We start from the raw sequence: 15,407 nt of genomic DNA on the forward strand, positions 1-15,407 counted from the left end.
CTTATCCAATGAAAAACCAATAAAAAAATATGTTTCAAATCAAAAAAAATTTAATTTTCTGAATATTGACTGAATATAGGCTAGTTTATCCAACAAAACTGATATATATATATATATATATATATATATATATATATATATATATATATATATATATATATATATATATATATATATATATATATATATATATATTTATATTTGATTTAAATGTTGACATGTTGTACGAGAGTATATATATATATAAACTAATTTAAAACTTCAGATAATACGAATTCTCTAAATACTAAATAATTTATTTGAAATTTTCGCCGGATTATAGGAACCGGCATCATCAGCATATAATATGATATAATTACAAAAATTGTGACCGTTAAATAACAAAAAAAACTTTTTTTTTTAAATTTTGACGTCACCTTTATAATGGCTTCTTTTACTTAAGTATGAAAAAAATGAAGTCCAAAAATTTGTTTTAACATGATGTCGATTGTCCAAATTAATACCACCGTACATCGGAGAACATTGATCTCCAAAGCTTCACGTTGTTTTGTTTCAGTTAAAGTAAGCTTAGTTGAGTTTTTTTAAGAAACGCTTTTATTTAATTGATCTAAAAGTACTAAAATTGCTTCTTTTAATGGTATTGATGGGTATAAGTGCACAATATCAAAGGATACCTGTTTTTTATTTTTGTCAATTAACCACAACTTAGTTTTGTTAATAAAGCCTTTAACCTATTTTTTAACCTAAAAGGATTTTTATTTAAGACCGGTTGTATTCTTCTAACCAAGTAGTTCGAAATTCCATTACAAGGTGTGTCAATAGTTGATACAACGACTCTCATTGGATAAGATTTGTCGTGTTTATGAGCTTTAATTAGCCCATACAAACGTGGTGGAACAGGATCACTCGGATATATTTGATTTTCAGTTATCTTGGTATCACAAAGATTTAAATTTGCGTTTTTACTGTATTTCGTTGATTTCTTATTTCTTTTATTGTAATTGAATTCACTTTGAAGTATTTTAAACTTTTTAATTAGCCGTTCTTTAGATTTTATAAACATATTTTAACGAGCTTTTTTAGTGATAAATATCACTTGATTAAAGTCTTTGTCTTCAATTTTATTTTTAAGATCTCTTTCTCGAGCTTTTTAGTAATATTAAAAAGATTAAAGTATCGTAGAACATTTTGGGCCAACAAAAATTATTAGTACTGATCCCACTCTAATTAATGCAATTAAAATAAAGTCTTTCCTTTTGAAGCTTAATAAAAAGCAACGTTTTTCTAAAGAATAATATGAAAGCATATATCCGAGTGATCCTGTTCCACCACGTTTGTATGGGTTAATTAAAGCTCATAAACACGACAAATCCTAAAAACACTATTAACGTCTAAAAAAAAAATCAAAATTAACACGCAACAGCCAACCTGGAACCTACTTAATTAAGTGCAAATGCTCCAAAGTGTATGTCGGTGAATCGAAACTTTAAATAAGAAAAAGGGTTCAACAACACCAAACATTTTTGACGGAAGGCAAGTTAAGTCAGTCTGCATTAGCTTTGCATAAAGTAAATTGCGATGAGGATATTGAATGGGATAGGGAAGAAACACTTAAATTTAAGGATAAAAATTTCAAAGAAAAGTCCGTGAAGCTTTGGAGATACAAAAACATCAATGTTCTCCGATGTATGGTGGTATTAATTTGGACAATCGACATCATGTTAAAACAAATTTTTGGACTTCATTTTTTTCATACTTAAGTAAAAGAAGCCATTATAAAGGTGACGTCAAAATTTAAAAAAAAAAGTTTTTTTTGTTATTTAACGGTCACAATTTTTGTAATTATATCATATTATATGCTGATGATGCCGGTTCCTATAATCCGGCGAAAATTTCAAATAAATTGTTTAGTATTTAGAGAATTCGTATTATCTGATGTTTTAAATTAGTTTATACATATATACTCTCGTACAACATGTCAACATTTAAATCAAATATAAATATATATATATATATATATATATATATATATATATATATATATATATATATATATATATATATATATTTATATTTATAGTCTAAGACTCTGTGACCTCTATGCTTACGTTATTTTGATTGAAAATTTCTCTTTGCATACAACACAAGTAGAAACAATGGTCAACTATGTTCCTTAGATCATGATGATATTGATTGCTAACAGGTACCAAAGGTGTTTAAAATACTCTAAATTATATTTTATGTATAATTTTATCTAATGTATAACTTTTTTTAAATTTTCTTCGCAGTAGTATTAGAAATCACGCCTTCATTAGGCATTATGATTGCAACCCCTTATCAGACACCTTTAATTTAAAAAAAATTGTAACAATACTTACGTTATAGTTTAGAAATTGAAATTTACACAGGTTACTTGGAAACAATTAGAAGATGTTTCCTCAATAGCCAAATACTTTTTAAAGTTTTAATTTTAAAAAGTGTCTGGCTATTGAGGAAACATCTTCCAATTGTTTACAATATTGTTTGTTTTATATCTAAAAACATTAAAGCAAAAACCTTAGTTAAGTCACTTAACTGAAAATAATTCCTGCTTGATTGCGTCAAAAAGAGTACTAGTTTCCATTAAAATTTCTTAACTATTAGAATTTAAGATAAAAAATGTAATGAAAAGGTGTTAAAATATGATTTTAATAGCCATTTTGTTAAAAATAAAATTAAAAAAATTAAAATTAATATGAATAATAATTTAAAATTATTTAATAATATAAGCATTATCACAAACTATTAATAAAAAATTAAAATACATCGGCTGATAAAAACAGTGATTTGAGTGTTCATAAATTAACTGAAGGCGCATTTGAGTGTTCATAAATTAACTGAAGGTTTTGAGTTTGTATTGGCAGTCTATTTATCTTAAGCTTTTAAACAATTTTTCTGTCTTATTTGCAAAATTGTTTTAAGACAAGTATACAATTTATACGAAAGTTTTTTTATTTTCAAAAAAGAGCTATTAAAACCACCTTTTTATTTCATTTTTATTGAAATTTTTATCTTAGAATCTAATTTTTAATAAATGAAAGTATTATCAATCAAAAAGCATTTAAACAGCTATTATTTTCAGTTAAGTTAAGTTAACTATGGTTTTCATTCTAACCACGTTTTTCTTTACGTTTTTTAAAAACGTTTTTAGATATAAAACTAACAATATTGTTAACATATATGCTTGTCTGGCTAGGGGTTAGGCCTGTAGAAAGGATCTGACTATTGAGGAAACAATTTCTAATAGCTACCTAAGTAACTTCTTTTTTCGCGCAGCAGCATTGTTCGAAAGGGTCGTGTTTCGGAGTTATAGATTTGAGATAGGGTTTGTAACTTGTGTAAAGTGTGTAACAATATACATCAAAATTTGTTACTGCAAAAGAAAAAGAGAAAATTAAGTGCTTAATATAATATAACAGAAACTAAGTATGGAATACTTAAATTAGCATGTATTTTCAAATTGCAGTTCTTTCAAGATTATAAATCTTTTATTTACGTTGCAAATGTTATTGTATTGAAAAAAATCTCCTGTGAGCAGTGTTTAAAAAAATACTGCAGCAGTTTATTAAGCCAGCAAACGAGTTTCCGTTTTATCCATTATTGTTATAAATTGTATTTTTGTAATAAATATTATTTATAAACCAAACCGATCTTTCTTGTCATTGAAGCTGGTTTGTTTTACCCTCGTTTTACAATTTTATTTTAATGATAAAGTGTTTAAATAGAAATTATTTTTTGTTTTCTTTTGTTTGGTAGTTGTTAAGGTGCTCTGAGAAGTTCTTACGGTCTAATCACAGAGCACCGCGGAAAAGCATTTAATTAGGAAGTTTGCGCCTCCTTCCTTGCAAATGTCGCTTATAAGATTAGAGCTGGCATCAATCCTCGGGTTTCTTAATTCTGAGCCAGAACTCTAATACTGCGTCACGGCTGCACAAAGAAGTCTTTGTTAAATAGTATGCTTCTTCGTTTAATTCAAGATAAGTTCTTTAAAAATTTGATTTTATCTTTAATACGAAGTTTTTTATTGAAAAATAATTGAATAAAAGACTTATATTTCTTTTTTTAAAGTTTTTTAAATCTTTTTTTTACAGCATCAATAAAAATGGATTAAAAAAAACGCTGAGACTGTATTGTTTAATAAACTCTTACCGTAATAAAACGTGCCCATGTGCTTTAAGAGCACACGTGCTGCCAAATGCTGTTTATTTTCCTTTCATATTGTAGTTTTCGTGTATGCATTTTTGTTTGCATAAAGCTTGTTATTATTCGTGCGTTTGTTGCTAATTAATTTTATTGTTGTTCTCTGTTTTCTATTTTACCAAATTTTTCTTCATCTTTTTCTTTTTTCACCAAAAATAGCCAGTTTGTTATTATTTTTTAATTTAATTTTATTTTGCAGAAGTGTTTGTGTTTTGCATTTTCGTTTGGGTAAAGTTTGTTTTTATTTTTGTTTGCTGTTGTTATTGAGTAATTTTGTTCGCTGTTGTTATTGGGTATTTTTGTTTGCTGTTGTTGAGTGTTTTTATATTTTTTGTCTTATTATTTAACTTATTAAAGCTTTACCGTTATTATTATTATTTTTAAATTAATTTAGTTTACGCGTGCTTTTGTTTATTATTATTGCTGTTAATTATTGTTTGTTTGTTTATTTTATTTAGGTGTCACTCCAATGACTAGTTTTTTACTATATGAGTGACACAAAACCTAATTTTGTTAAATTATAAAAAACTTGTACCTTTTTAATTTTTGGTTGAATAAATGGATAAAAAAAAAGGAGTAGGTAACATCTTTTTTGTGTAGATATACGGTTGTGTTACTCTCAGGTCATGTCAATATTAAGTTGCACCAAACATCAATCGTTTGATGCAATGTAGAGAAAGTATAAATAAATTTAATATAGCTTAACTCAACGACCTAACTATTTTATAAAAATAAGTTATGACAAACAAATATTTTAACATTTTGCTCTGGCATGTTTAGAGGTAAAGCTTACTGCTCTATACACATTTTCAAATTAACTTGAAGAAGGAATTAAAAGCTGCTTTTATTTCCTATTTGTTATATTTCCTATGTGTCATCAAGCTAACTGACAAGCTGTTCTCAATGATGATGTTTTCATTAAAATGTAAAACGAATAAATTTTGCAACTTATTCATTTATTTAAACTATTTGATCGTTTAAACTCTGCAGTATTTTTTATAATTTTTATTTTTTAGATTCTTAAACTTTTTTTTTTAGAATACCAAGACAGAAACTTGTTTGTGCAAAGTTTGTATGAATCTCAAACATCTTTTAATGATGTTCAAATAATATCAATAGATATTTTAAACGGATGGAATGAAAACAATTTATCGGGTGAAAATGCAGAAGTGTATTTTACAGAGAAAATTAAAAAACTTCACAAGAAAATAGATTACAATAAGTTGAAAATGTTTGAAATAGAAGAAAAAAATCAACATGCAATGTCTTTATATAATAAAAAGGACTTTGATAATGCGAAAGTAAGTTTTAGATTGGTCGAAAATGAACAAAAGGAGTTTTTAGGAGAAAAACACGAGGAGACACTTAAAACTAAATTCAGAATTGCAAAATGCTTTTACGATAAAAAACAATACAATGACGCAGAAAAATTATTAAGGGAATTACAAAAAATACAAAAACAGATTTCAAAAGAGGAAAATGCGAGTTCTCTAAATACTAAATACTGGGTTGCTAATTGCTTATATCGTCAAAAGCAATTTTTAGAAGCAGAAAAAATAACAAAAGAAGTAGAAAACATGCAAAAGGAAATTTTAGGAGAGAACAATTCAGACACACTGAGTTCTAAGAATTTAATTGCATTGTGCTTGTATCGTAAGAAACAATTTGATGACAGTGAAAAGTTATTCAGAGAGATTGAAAAAACGCGAAAAGTAGTTTTAGGTGTAAAACACCGTGATACAATCAATTCTAAATATTGGATTGCAAGATGTTTATATGATACACATCAATTTTGTGACGCAGAATATATTTTTAAAGAGGTTGAAAACTTTGAAAAAGAAATATTTGGAGTCGAAGCAACTAATACACTAAACACTAAATACTGGATTGGATTATGTTTATTTAATAGAAGAGAATTCAATGAGGCAGAAAAAGTATTGAAAGAATTAGAATTTTTAGAGGAAAAAATCTTTGGTAAAACAGATCCTTATACAATAAATGTTAAACAATTGATCATAGAGTGTGTTCGTGAAAAATGTCAAAAATGATAAAAAGTTAAGAAAATAAAAATTAAAAAAAAAAAAATAATATAAAAAAAATTTAAATATTTTAACATAATAACAATTATGTAAGAAAAAAAAACTGCTTTTAATACAAAGCACTATATAATATTTTATTACTTAAAATGAGCAAGTTATCTATATGATAATAATACAAAAATATTTTACTTATGAAAAATCAAGCACTTGGTTAAGGAAAATTTAACGAAGTTCAATAAACTTTTACTAAATTTTATAATATTTCATTTTGTATTTTTAGCAACTAAAAAAGTTGTAAAAAGTTATAAAAAGAAAATTAAAAAAGTTAAAAAAAGAAAGTTGTAATTAAAAAAGTTAGAATTAAAGATTAAAATTTATATGCGAAATTGGCGCTTCCTATTCCATTATTTTCCTAAGATTTTAGCTTTTTGTTCATATGATAGAAGATACAAAAGTACGTTTTAAGAAACGGAAAAATTAATTAAAAAAATAAAAAATATATTTAAAAACAGAGAAACTTGTTTCATAATTACAATGGAAAAACTTTTGCCAGTTGATTTTCGATTACAAGTCAGTAAGCGTTAATGTTTACGTTGGTAAACTAGATTCCATGTCCACTTCAAGAACATCTAAACAAAGCTTTTACCAACCAACTCGTGGTGAATATGAGATAAAGAGCGTCGTTTATACAAGTTTCATGTTAGACATTGTGCTGGAACTTCACTCTTAAATATAAAATAACAATATTTGTAAATACTACCTTTAGATAAAAATTAAATATAAAACACATTGCTTCTCCTGTCACCTTTACACCGCTAAAAATGGGTCTCGTTGTTATATGAGTTTAAACCCCTACGGAAATGAAACAAAGAGCATATTTTATAAATAAACATAAGAAATATGCAACAAAAATCATTTTTAATTATTTTTGAATGTTTTATCTATTGCAAAACAAAAACTGTGGTCGAAAATTACATCAAAGATAAATAAAACTTTTTATTTTTGTGAAACATTATGTAAAGTTTTATTTCATCAACTATAATAATTAGTGCTTTTGGTATTCATGATTGCCGAATAGGCATGAAAATTAAAGTACGATGGAAAAAGTTGTTTTTCCTTCGTAAATATATATGTATATAAATGTATAAATTAATATGTTTACCTTAAAGTATATTCTAATATACTATTTTCATAAAATCATAAGATGGAGTCTGAAATACTTATACATGTTATATAACATCTATTAAGTATTCATTTAACATAGCAGAGTTAAAAGTTAAAAAATGCGTCTTCCATAGAAGAGTTTATTATTATTATTACTATTTTTATTTGTTAATATGGGGTAATTCTACTCTAAAGAAAATTCAAGTTACTTTAAAACTGCTCTGTTCCAAAGAAAAACTCCTCAAAATAAATTACTCGACTTTCCTAAAATTTTTGAAAAAAAAAGTTGTTGAATTAAATTATCTTTTCTTTAGTTGTATTTACTGTTATCTTGTAAGGTATATAGATTATAAAAAGATATAGGAGATGCGTTATTTTACATTTATACATAAAACAAAATATGTTAAAAATATTCAGGTGATAAATATTAGGAATTTTCATTTCAAATAAGAAAAGCTTGGCATGATCAAATCTATATTCAAAATTGATTAGAAGAGCGATATACTTCTGGTGACAATAAAGTGGTAACAATTTAGATTTATTGATATTACCCCAGGTATTATCTGCACAATTTATATGACAATGAATAAAAAAGAAATGTAGTTGTGAAAAATGTGCTTAGTTAAAGTATTTCTTGCTTTAACATTATTACTATACTTTTAGCAACTTTGTGGCACAAAAATTTAATGTCATTTTTCCCGCTAAGGCTTACATAAATATAGACATCTAAAATATCTAAAATATAGACATTTAAAATATGTGTCTCTTTTTATTAGCATAGTGCTTATAAAAAGAGAGCATTTCATTAGGCAGTAATTTTTTTAAGAAGATAAATGAAAAAGTGTCCATTCCGTTTTATTAACATTATGCGACAGCAAATTCATTTTAAACCAGTCACAAAAATTTTTAACTCAATGTTCATAATTTGAAACAATGTTAGTAGCATTTAAGAGATAAAAAGAGATAAGTATCATCGGCAAACTTAATTTTCATTAATTTAGTGGCTTTAAAGAATCACATATGTAAAGAAGAAAAAGAAGGGGTCTGAATAAAAAACCTTGTGGGACTCCAAAAATTAAGTCTCATAAATTGGTAGATACAACTGAATTACTATCAGCAAACTGTTTACGGTTGTGCATTTGTGTACAAATTTTACCGATTTTTAAAGAAGGTGATGCAACTAATGTTTCTAATGATCACCCAATCTCTATATTGCCAGTTATTTTAAAGTTTTAGAGAAAGTTTTAAATAACGTAATTCTCAATCATTTGTATTCAAACAATTTACTATATTGATATCAATGCAACAGATCACGTAATATTACAAACTACCCGCAGTATTGTTGATTATTTTGAGAAATTCCGAAATAATTAGGGTGTTTTCATTGACATATTAAAGCCTTTAATACAATTCATCACAGAATTCTATTTAAAAATTAGTGTACTATGAAATCAAAGGTAACGTTTTAATGTTACTTTAAAGTTATTTAAGCAACGTAAACAGTTTGTCGATGCACTGTAAAAAATGTCACACCAATTGTCTAAATAAATTAAAACTATTAGGTAAAAAAACCCTCAAACTTACTGCACCTTTTTTTCCAATAGTACAGTTTGGATACGGCTGTTTCAAAAAGACATTAACACGTCAATAAAACTCCTTTCTAATGGAAGGGGTTTCCCAGAAAGACACCCATGAAGATGATTTGCCAATTCACTACCATTATCATTTAAGGTATGTTTACGGCAAAGCACCAAACCATTAAAATATATACTGCAATTCATCGAAAAAATATTTAAGTTCTAATTCCCAAAAAAATAAATTAGAAATAAATATATATACATATATATATATATATATATATATATATATATATATATATATATATATATATATATATATATATATATATATATATATACATATATTTATCTTGAGCAACGTAATAGCAATAAATATGAACATATTTTAAAGAAAAACACTATATTTTTTAATCTTGACATGTTTTGTAGTTAACATACTACACTTTCAAAAGATAAAATTACACTTTAAAACTCAGAATATAAATATAAAATTAAAATTTAAAGACATTACAGTGAAATATTAACAGACAAATTGTAACAAACCAATAAAAATTATAATACAAATTATGACACCGTAAACAGCAAAAAAAAAATTACTTGGATTTTTACAACTAACAGATGAAATTAAATGCTTTTAAACATTAGATTGTTTGTCACTTGAAAGATGCTCATGAATTCTTGTTGTTAAGTGTCTGGAGGTTTCTCCAATATAACTGGCATTACATCCAGCACAAAAAAATTTGTAAACAATTTAAGCAGCTTAGGAAGTGGATCTTATATACATGAACTTATCTTTCATATAGGTAAACTTAGTGGATCTTATATACATAAATTTGCTGGTAGTGAAAATTAAATTAATTATAACATCTTTACAATGCTTTTTAATGGTTTTATTAACTTAAGATTTTGTAAAATTTGAGTAAAATCCTATAAATGGAAGTTTATATTATCATATATTAGGGTTATCAATACAATTTATTGCAGATGGATATGACTTTTTATTAACAAATAAAGCATTAAATAGATTTTTTACGTCTTCATCAAATCCTAGCCATCTGTTGTTGATTTTATACGTTCTACCAATTAAAAAACGTATAAGACTAACTTTATTACAATAGGGAACAAAAGTGGAAAGTTTTTGTAAAAGACCAGTATTTTTGTGTTAAACTGATGCGGAAAGCGATACAGACTTATTGATAAGAACTTTCAAAAATGTAATCTGTTTATCTTATTCTTTTTTGTAAAATTTAAGTTTTTATGTTGTTTATTAAGGTGTGTAAATAATTCCTGAGCTTCAAACTTTAAATTAAAAACACCGATAAAATCATCCATATAACGTTTATAGAGAATCGGTATGGAGGAAGACCCATTACTAACCCATGTTTTTTCGTAAAACACAATAAAAATATTAGCTAAAACTGGCGCTACAGGAAAACCCATGGCAACACCATCTAATTGATCATAACATTTTCCGTTAAATAAGAAATGAGAACTGGATGTTGAGATTTGAAGTAATTTTTTGAACTAAGCTTTAGAAAAATATTTTAAACGCGTTTCATCTTCAAAGTATAAATCAGTAGCTATACTTATAGTTTCATTAAGTGGAATATTTGTAAACAAACTTTCAGCATCATAGGGAACTATATTGTTATTAGTTATATTAACTTGTTTTAATTTTTCAACAAAAGATAAAGAGTCGCAGGTCGAATAAAATTCAGGTATATATGGAGACAATAAATCAGAAAAATATTTTGTTGAAATAATTGGTCGAAAAGGTGATAGAGAAGAATCTTTACTGAGAGAGCTTTTAAGTTGAGGTTCCAAATTACTGCTTCTAAGTCGAGTATTTAGAAACTGTACAATGCTATCAAACTGAGCGAAAACGTCTGTCTGTTTTATAAATACTAGCGGAGAATACTAGAGCAAAATTCAGGCCGATGTTTAATAAATCTATTTCATCCTGTTGTAAAGTCTATCATGAGATATTATGAACAAAGTGTTGGTGTTTAGAAGGAAGGCTAGTAAATTTTGCGAGGGAGCATAATTTCTTCTTTTGAATTTTAATAAGTGAATTTTTTTTTTCTATAGATTATTATTGGCTACTTTTAACAAAAAATACCACTGTATAGTTGTGCAATTGTTTATTACTTGAGACTTTAAATCATTTAATTTGTTCATCAAAGATTTTTGTTCATTGATTCGTTTATGTAATACACTTTTGATATATATATATATATATATATATATATATATATATATATATATATATATATATATATATATACATATATATAATCGTCTTTATAGCATATTTATTGCCAATTCTAAATAATTTTTAATGAATACCTTTTAAAAATGAAATTATAGTGAAAAACAAATTTGAAATTTTCACATTCTTCAAAACTTTCACATAGTAATTAAGTAAGTGCACTTACTTACATACATAAACATTATATATATCTATATACTTTTTATATACATATATACGCATTTTTATATACATATTCATATGTATACTTTTTTAGATACAAATACTTACATAAATGTATATACTTTTTATAGTTTTAACAAGTATTAAGAAACTGGTAGAAGAAATAATAAAATTAAATTCAAAAATTTAATTAATTAAATTATAGAGAACAGCTAGTAAGTAAACGTGTTTTTCAGCAACATGTAATCACAGCATCAGGCAAAGTTTATGGTTCACTAGGCCTTCCGGCAAAATATGCATAAAAATTATGCATCAAAAATATCAAAAGTGGCAACTGGTGGCAAGTGGCAACTGATAATAGTGCACTCTTATAATTTTTACCATAAAGCTTTGACCGAAAATTTTTTGCTTTGTTACTTGTTGCACTTTCGAGACGTATAGTATGTTGATGGTGGTTTGCATGAGTACGTAAATGACACATGTCTTCTTTATAAAGTATTGATACTTTTTATTTTTGGTGTGGCAAAAACAACAACATCTAAATACATATGATGCAAAGCTAGTTTTACATAGACAAATGTAAATCAAAGCTAATGAATTTCTAAAGAATATAACGAACTTTAAAAACAGCTTTACACAACCAATAGTTAAATTAAAAGTAACACCTTTGTTCAAGATATTGAAGCAAGTTGTAAAATCTTCTAATTAATCAAAATTTTTATTTTTTTATTAGATTTAAACAATTTTATAGAAATATAATAAGCAAGTGGAAAAACTGATATTCATGTTGAGCGCATAAATGATGACAACAAATTAAATTGAATATAGTTAGCTTATGAAGTTTTCTGTATTCAGTTCTTTGTCATCACAATATAAGCTGAGAAAAAAACTCAAATGACTTGTAAATGGAAAAATCTGATAACTTGTTTCAGCATATTCCCTACTTAAAAGCTCTTCAAACTTATCAGTTTCCAACACGAAATTGATGATGTCAAATAGAGAAAAATAGTAACCTTTTTCACCAGTAAACACAACTTCAGTTGTTTTTAAAATGTCAAACAAATCATCTAACATTTTTTCTCTTTGATATTTATTACTAAGAATATCCACTCAGTAAAAATAATTATCTTAAATATGAAAAAAAAAAATTTTTTATAAACTTCTGAATACCGAGTAACATATTTTCTGAAGTACTAAATATTGAATCAACGGTTGTTGAAGGCACTATCAACTGACCGCATTATTTTGTTGTTAATGTTGCTAATTGTTGCTAATGCTAAATGGCTAATGTTGTATAATGTCTGGTTAATGCTTATCTTTGGAAAAGGAAAAACTGTAATTTCATTTCTTTTGTGAACGTAAATGTGCTTAGATACTCCTCTTTATATTTTAAATGAGGCATTACAAATACCACTTACAATTTTACATACCGAACTTATACCTAATTGTCTGTCAATAAGTGAGTTATTCACAGACATAAAACTACAGCAACATACCTTGACTCCAATCTATAGAGAAAGTAGAGACAAGACAGTAGCTCGGACATTCATACTTTTTGCCTGCAAAATAATTAATGATTGTGGTGAGCTTTTACTTGTACCAGGAGAACCCCCTCTACTTTCTTAGGTATAGATTGAAACAAAGTTCAACATTTGAAGAAATGTTGGTTGGTATGTTTTTCTTTGAAATGATGGGTCTGATTCCGAAAATCAAGAGATATAATTTTCAAATATTGAACATAAAATAATTATAAGAAAAAATAGGCTTTAAAAAATATACTTAAATTAGTACAAACTTAAAAAAAAATAATAAAAAATTTGACATCGTGCAACTGCGATCTTATCTTCCACGTCAGAAAACATCAAACCAAAGTCACCTGGCAAGAGGTTAATATTTGAGGACACTTCAAGAAAAGGAAATTTAATCAAGTAAGTTCAATAATTCTTAAACGTCTAATTGGTAGAATGGCTCTTAAATCTAACTAGATCATCTAATATAATTCAAAAAAGAATTTGTATACCCTAGATAAGGAATTAGCACTGCATTATTTGATTAAAATCTTTATCTTTCCAAATTCTTTATCTATTTACTCAATCTTAGTTTTTGCAACGTCTTGTTATAAATAAATTAAAAAATAGAAAAATATTACTTGCATAAACTCAAGTTTGCTATATTTAAAGCAATGTTTTAAATTAATTAAAAATAGAAAAAAAGTAACTGTAATTGTAATGTTTGTTTAGATTTGCTTTTTTCGTGGAAATTTCACAACGTGACGTTGCGACAAAAAATTGTAAAACATTTAAATATTGTGAACAATATTGACAGTCTTAAATATAGACAATATTAGCAATATAAGATATAACTCCCATTATACAATGGTATTGTTAATGCATTTTTATTAGACAATTTTTTTCTGTCAAAAATGTATTATTAATTTCATTGAAAAATGATCTTAAAACACTTATACCGTTAGTATTCTTTACTCATTTTACAATAATCTTTTATCAAATTATTTTACTGTCATAAGTTGTAACAATTTATGCCATGTTTATTTTTTGTTACCTAATTTTACAGCAGGAGTAATTACAATAATGTAATACAAAGTGAGACTCATTACCTGTTCATCATGTTTACTTTTAGAAATTAAGCTTGAGAGTATCGTTGTCTGAGGTAAAACCACTAGAATTTTGATAAATACGAGATTTCAATTATTTTTGACATTTAAAGTAAAAAGTTTATTTTTCATTTAAAAAGTAACCAAAAAAATTAATAAATCTGATATTTCGGTTTTCTCTTTACGACACTTGAAAGTATTTCCAGCTAAGATTTCCTGTCAAGTCGCGCGACTTTGAACTTGAATTTGTAACAAAGTTTAAGTATAGTAATAATTTTACAGCAAGAAATACTTTAAACAAACACTTTTAACACAACTACATTTATCTTTTATCAATTACATATAAATTACTTAGATTTTGTTATAGTATTTTGTTATCTTATAGATACTTTGTTAATTCTAGATATTTAATTCGATTTTTATTCTTGATATCCTCTTGAAACTTTCTATATTTTTTCTTTGTACATTTTCTTACTTTATTTTAAAAACAAATATTATACTAAACAGTTCTTGTTATTATAATACAATTATAAATAAATAAAAACATTGTTTTACCCACAGCAACTGTGTTTTGCCAGAGTAATGGAAAAAGTTGCCAAAACACTTGCACAGCTGTGCAACAAATTGATATATTAGAAAAATGTTTAATTTTATTAATCAAGAGTTTTTATTTTACCATTCAAGAGTTTTCTTTTAAAATAGTTTACCGTACACCATTAAACAAGATTTTAGTTTTTTCTTATAAATAGTTGTGTTTTTTCGTCACGGATGATACTTAGAAGTATATTCCGAAGTTTAGGACCATAGTGGGTTAATGCTCTATTGAAAAAACGATTACTGTATTTTTTTTTCTTTACTTTTAGTGTTTTCTTTACTCTGAAACTGAGTATTGAATTAAAGTGCATAATGACGTTGGTGCTTCCAGAATAATATATTTGTGCGCTATTAAAAGCACCTTGAAACAAATTCTTTTTCTAACTCTCAGCCTAGGGAAATTGTTAAACTCCTGGTCGCTTATATGATTTTTTATTCTAGTTTTAAATACTATTCTTGCTGCTCAATTTTGAAACGACTGCAGTTTTTGTAATTGCGTCTTTTCAATTCCAAAGTAGAGGGAGTTGCAATAATGTGGCTGTGCAAATATTATTGAACATACTATGTTGCACAAATATTTTTGCGGTATCAATTATTTTATTTTGGATATTTTGCTCAATATATTGTGGCAGTTTTTAACAATCTTATTTATTTGTCTTTTTAAAGATAACTCATTGTCAAGTATTACGCCTAAACTTTTTATTGAGTCAACAAATCTAATTTATTCCTTGTTAACACAAGTATCT

The 15,407-nt window shown here is 26.0% G+C and overlaps 1 protein-coding gene across 4 annotated transcripts in view; it reads left to right on the forward strand.

The window, feature by feature from the left end:
• The window catches only part of LOC105844098 (uncharacterized), a 29,449-nt gene extending 23,044 nt beyond the window's left edge, over window positions 1-6,405 (forward strand). For all 4 annotated transcript variants that reach the window (XM_065817261.1, XM_065817258.1, XM_065817260.1 and 1 more), the window contains one exon: window positions 5,278-6,405. In XM_065817261.1, coding sequence (XP_065673333.1) covers window positions 5,278-6,287 — 1,010 coding nt within the window. In that variant the 3' untranslated portion in view covers window positions 6,288-6,405. The remainder of the gene's footprint in view (window positions 1-5,277) is intronic.
• The last annotated feature ends 9,002 nt before the right edge of the window (window positions 6,406-15,407 follow it).

This window comes from Hydra vulgaris, chromosome 14 (assembly GCF_038396675.1).
Source record: "Hydra vulgaris chromosome 14, alternate assembly HydraT2T_AEP".
Lineage (NCBI taxonomy): Eukaryota > Metazoa > Cnidaria > Hydrozoa > Anthoathecata > Hydridae > Hydra > Hydra vulgaris.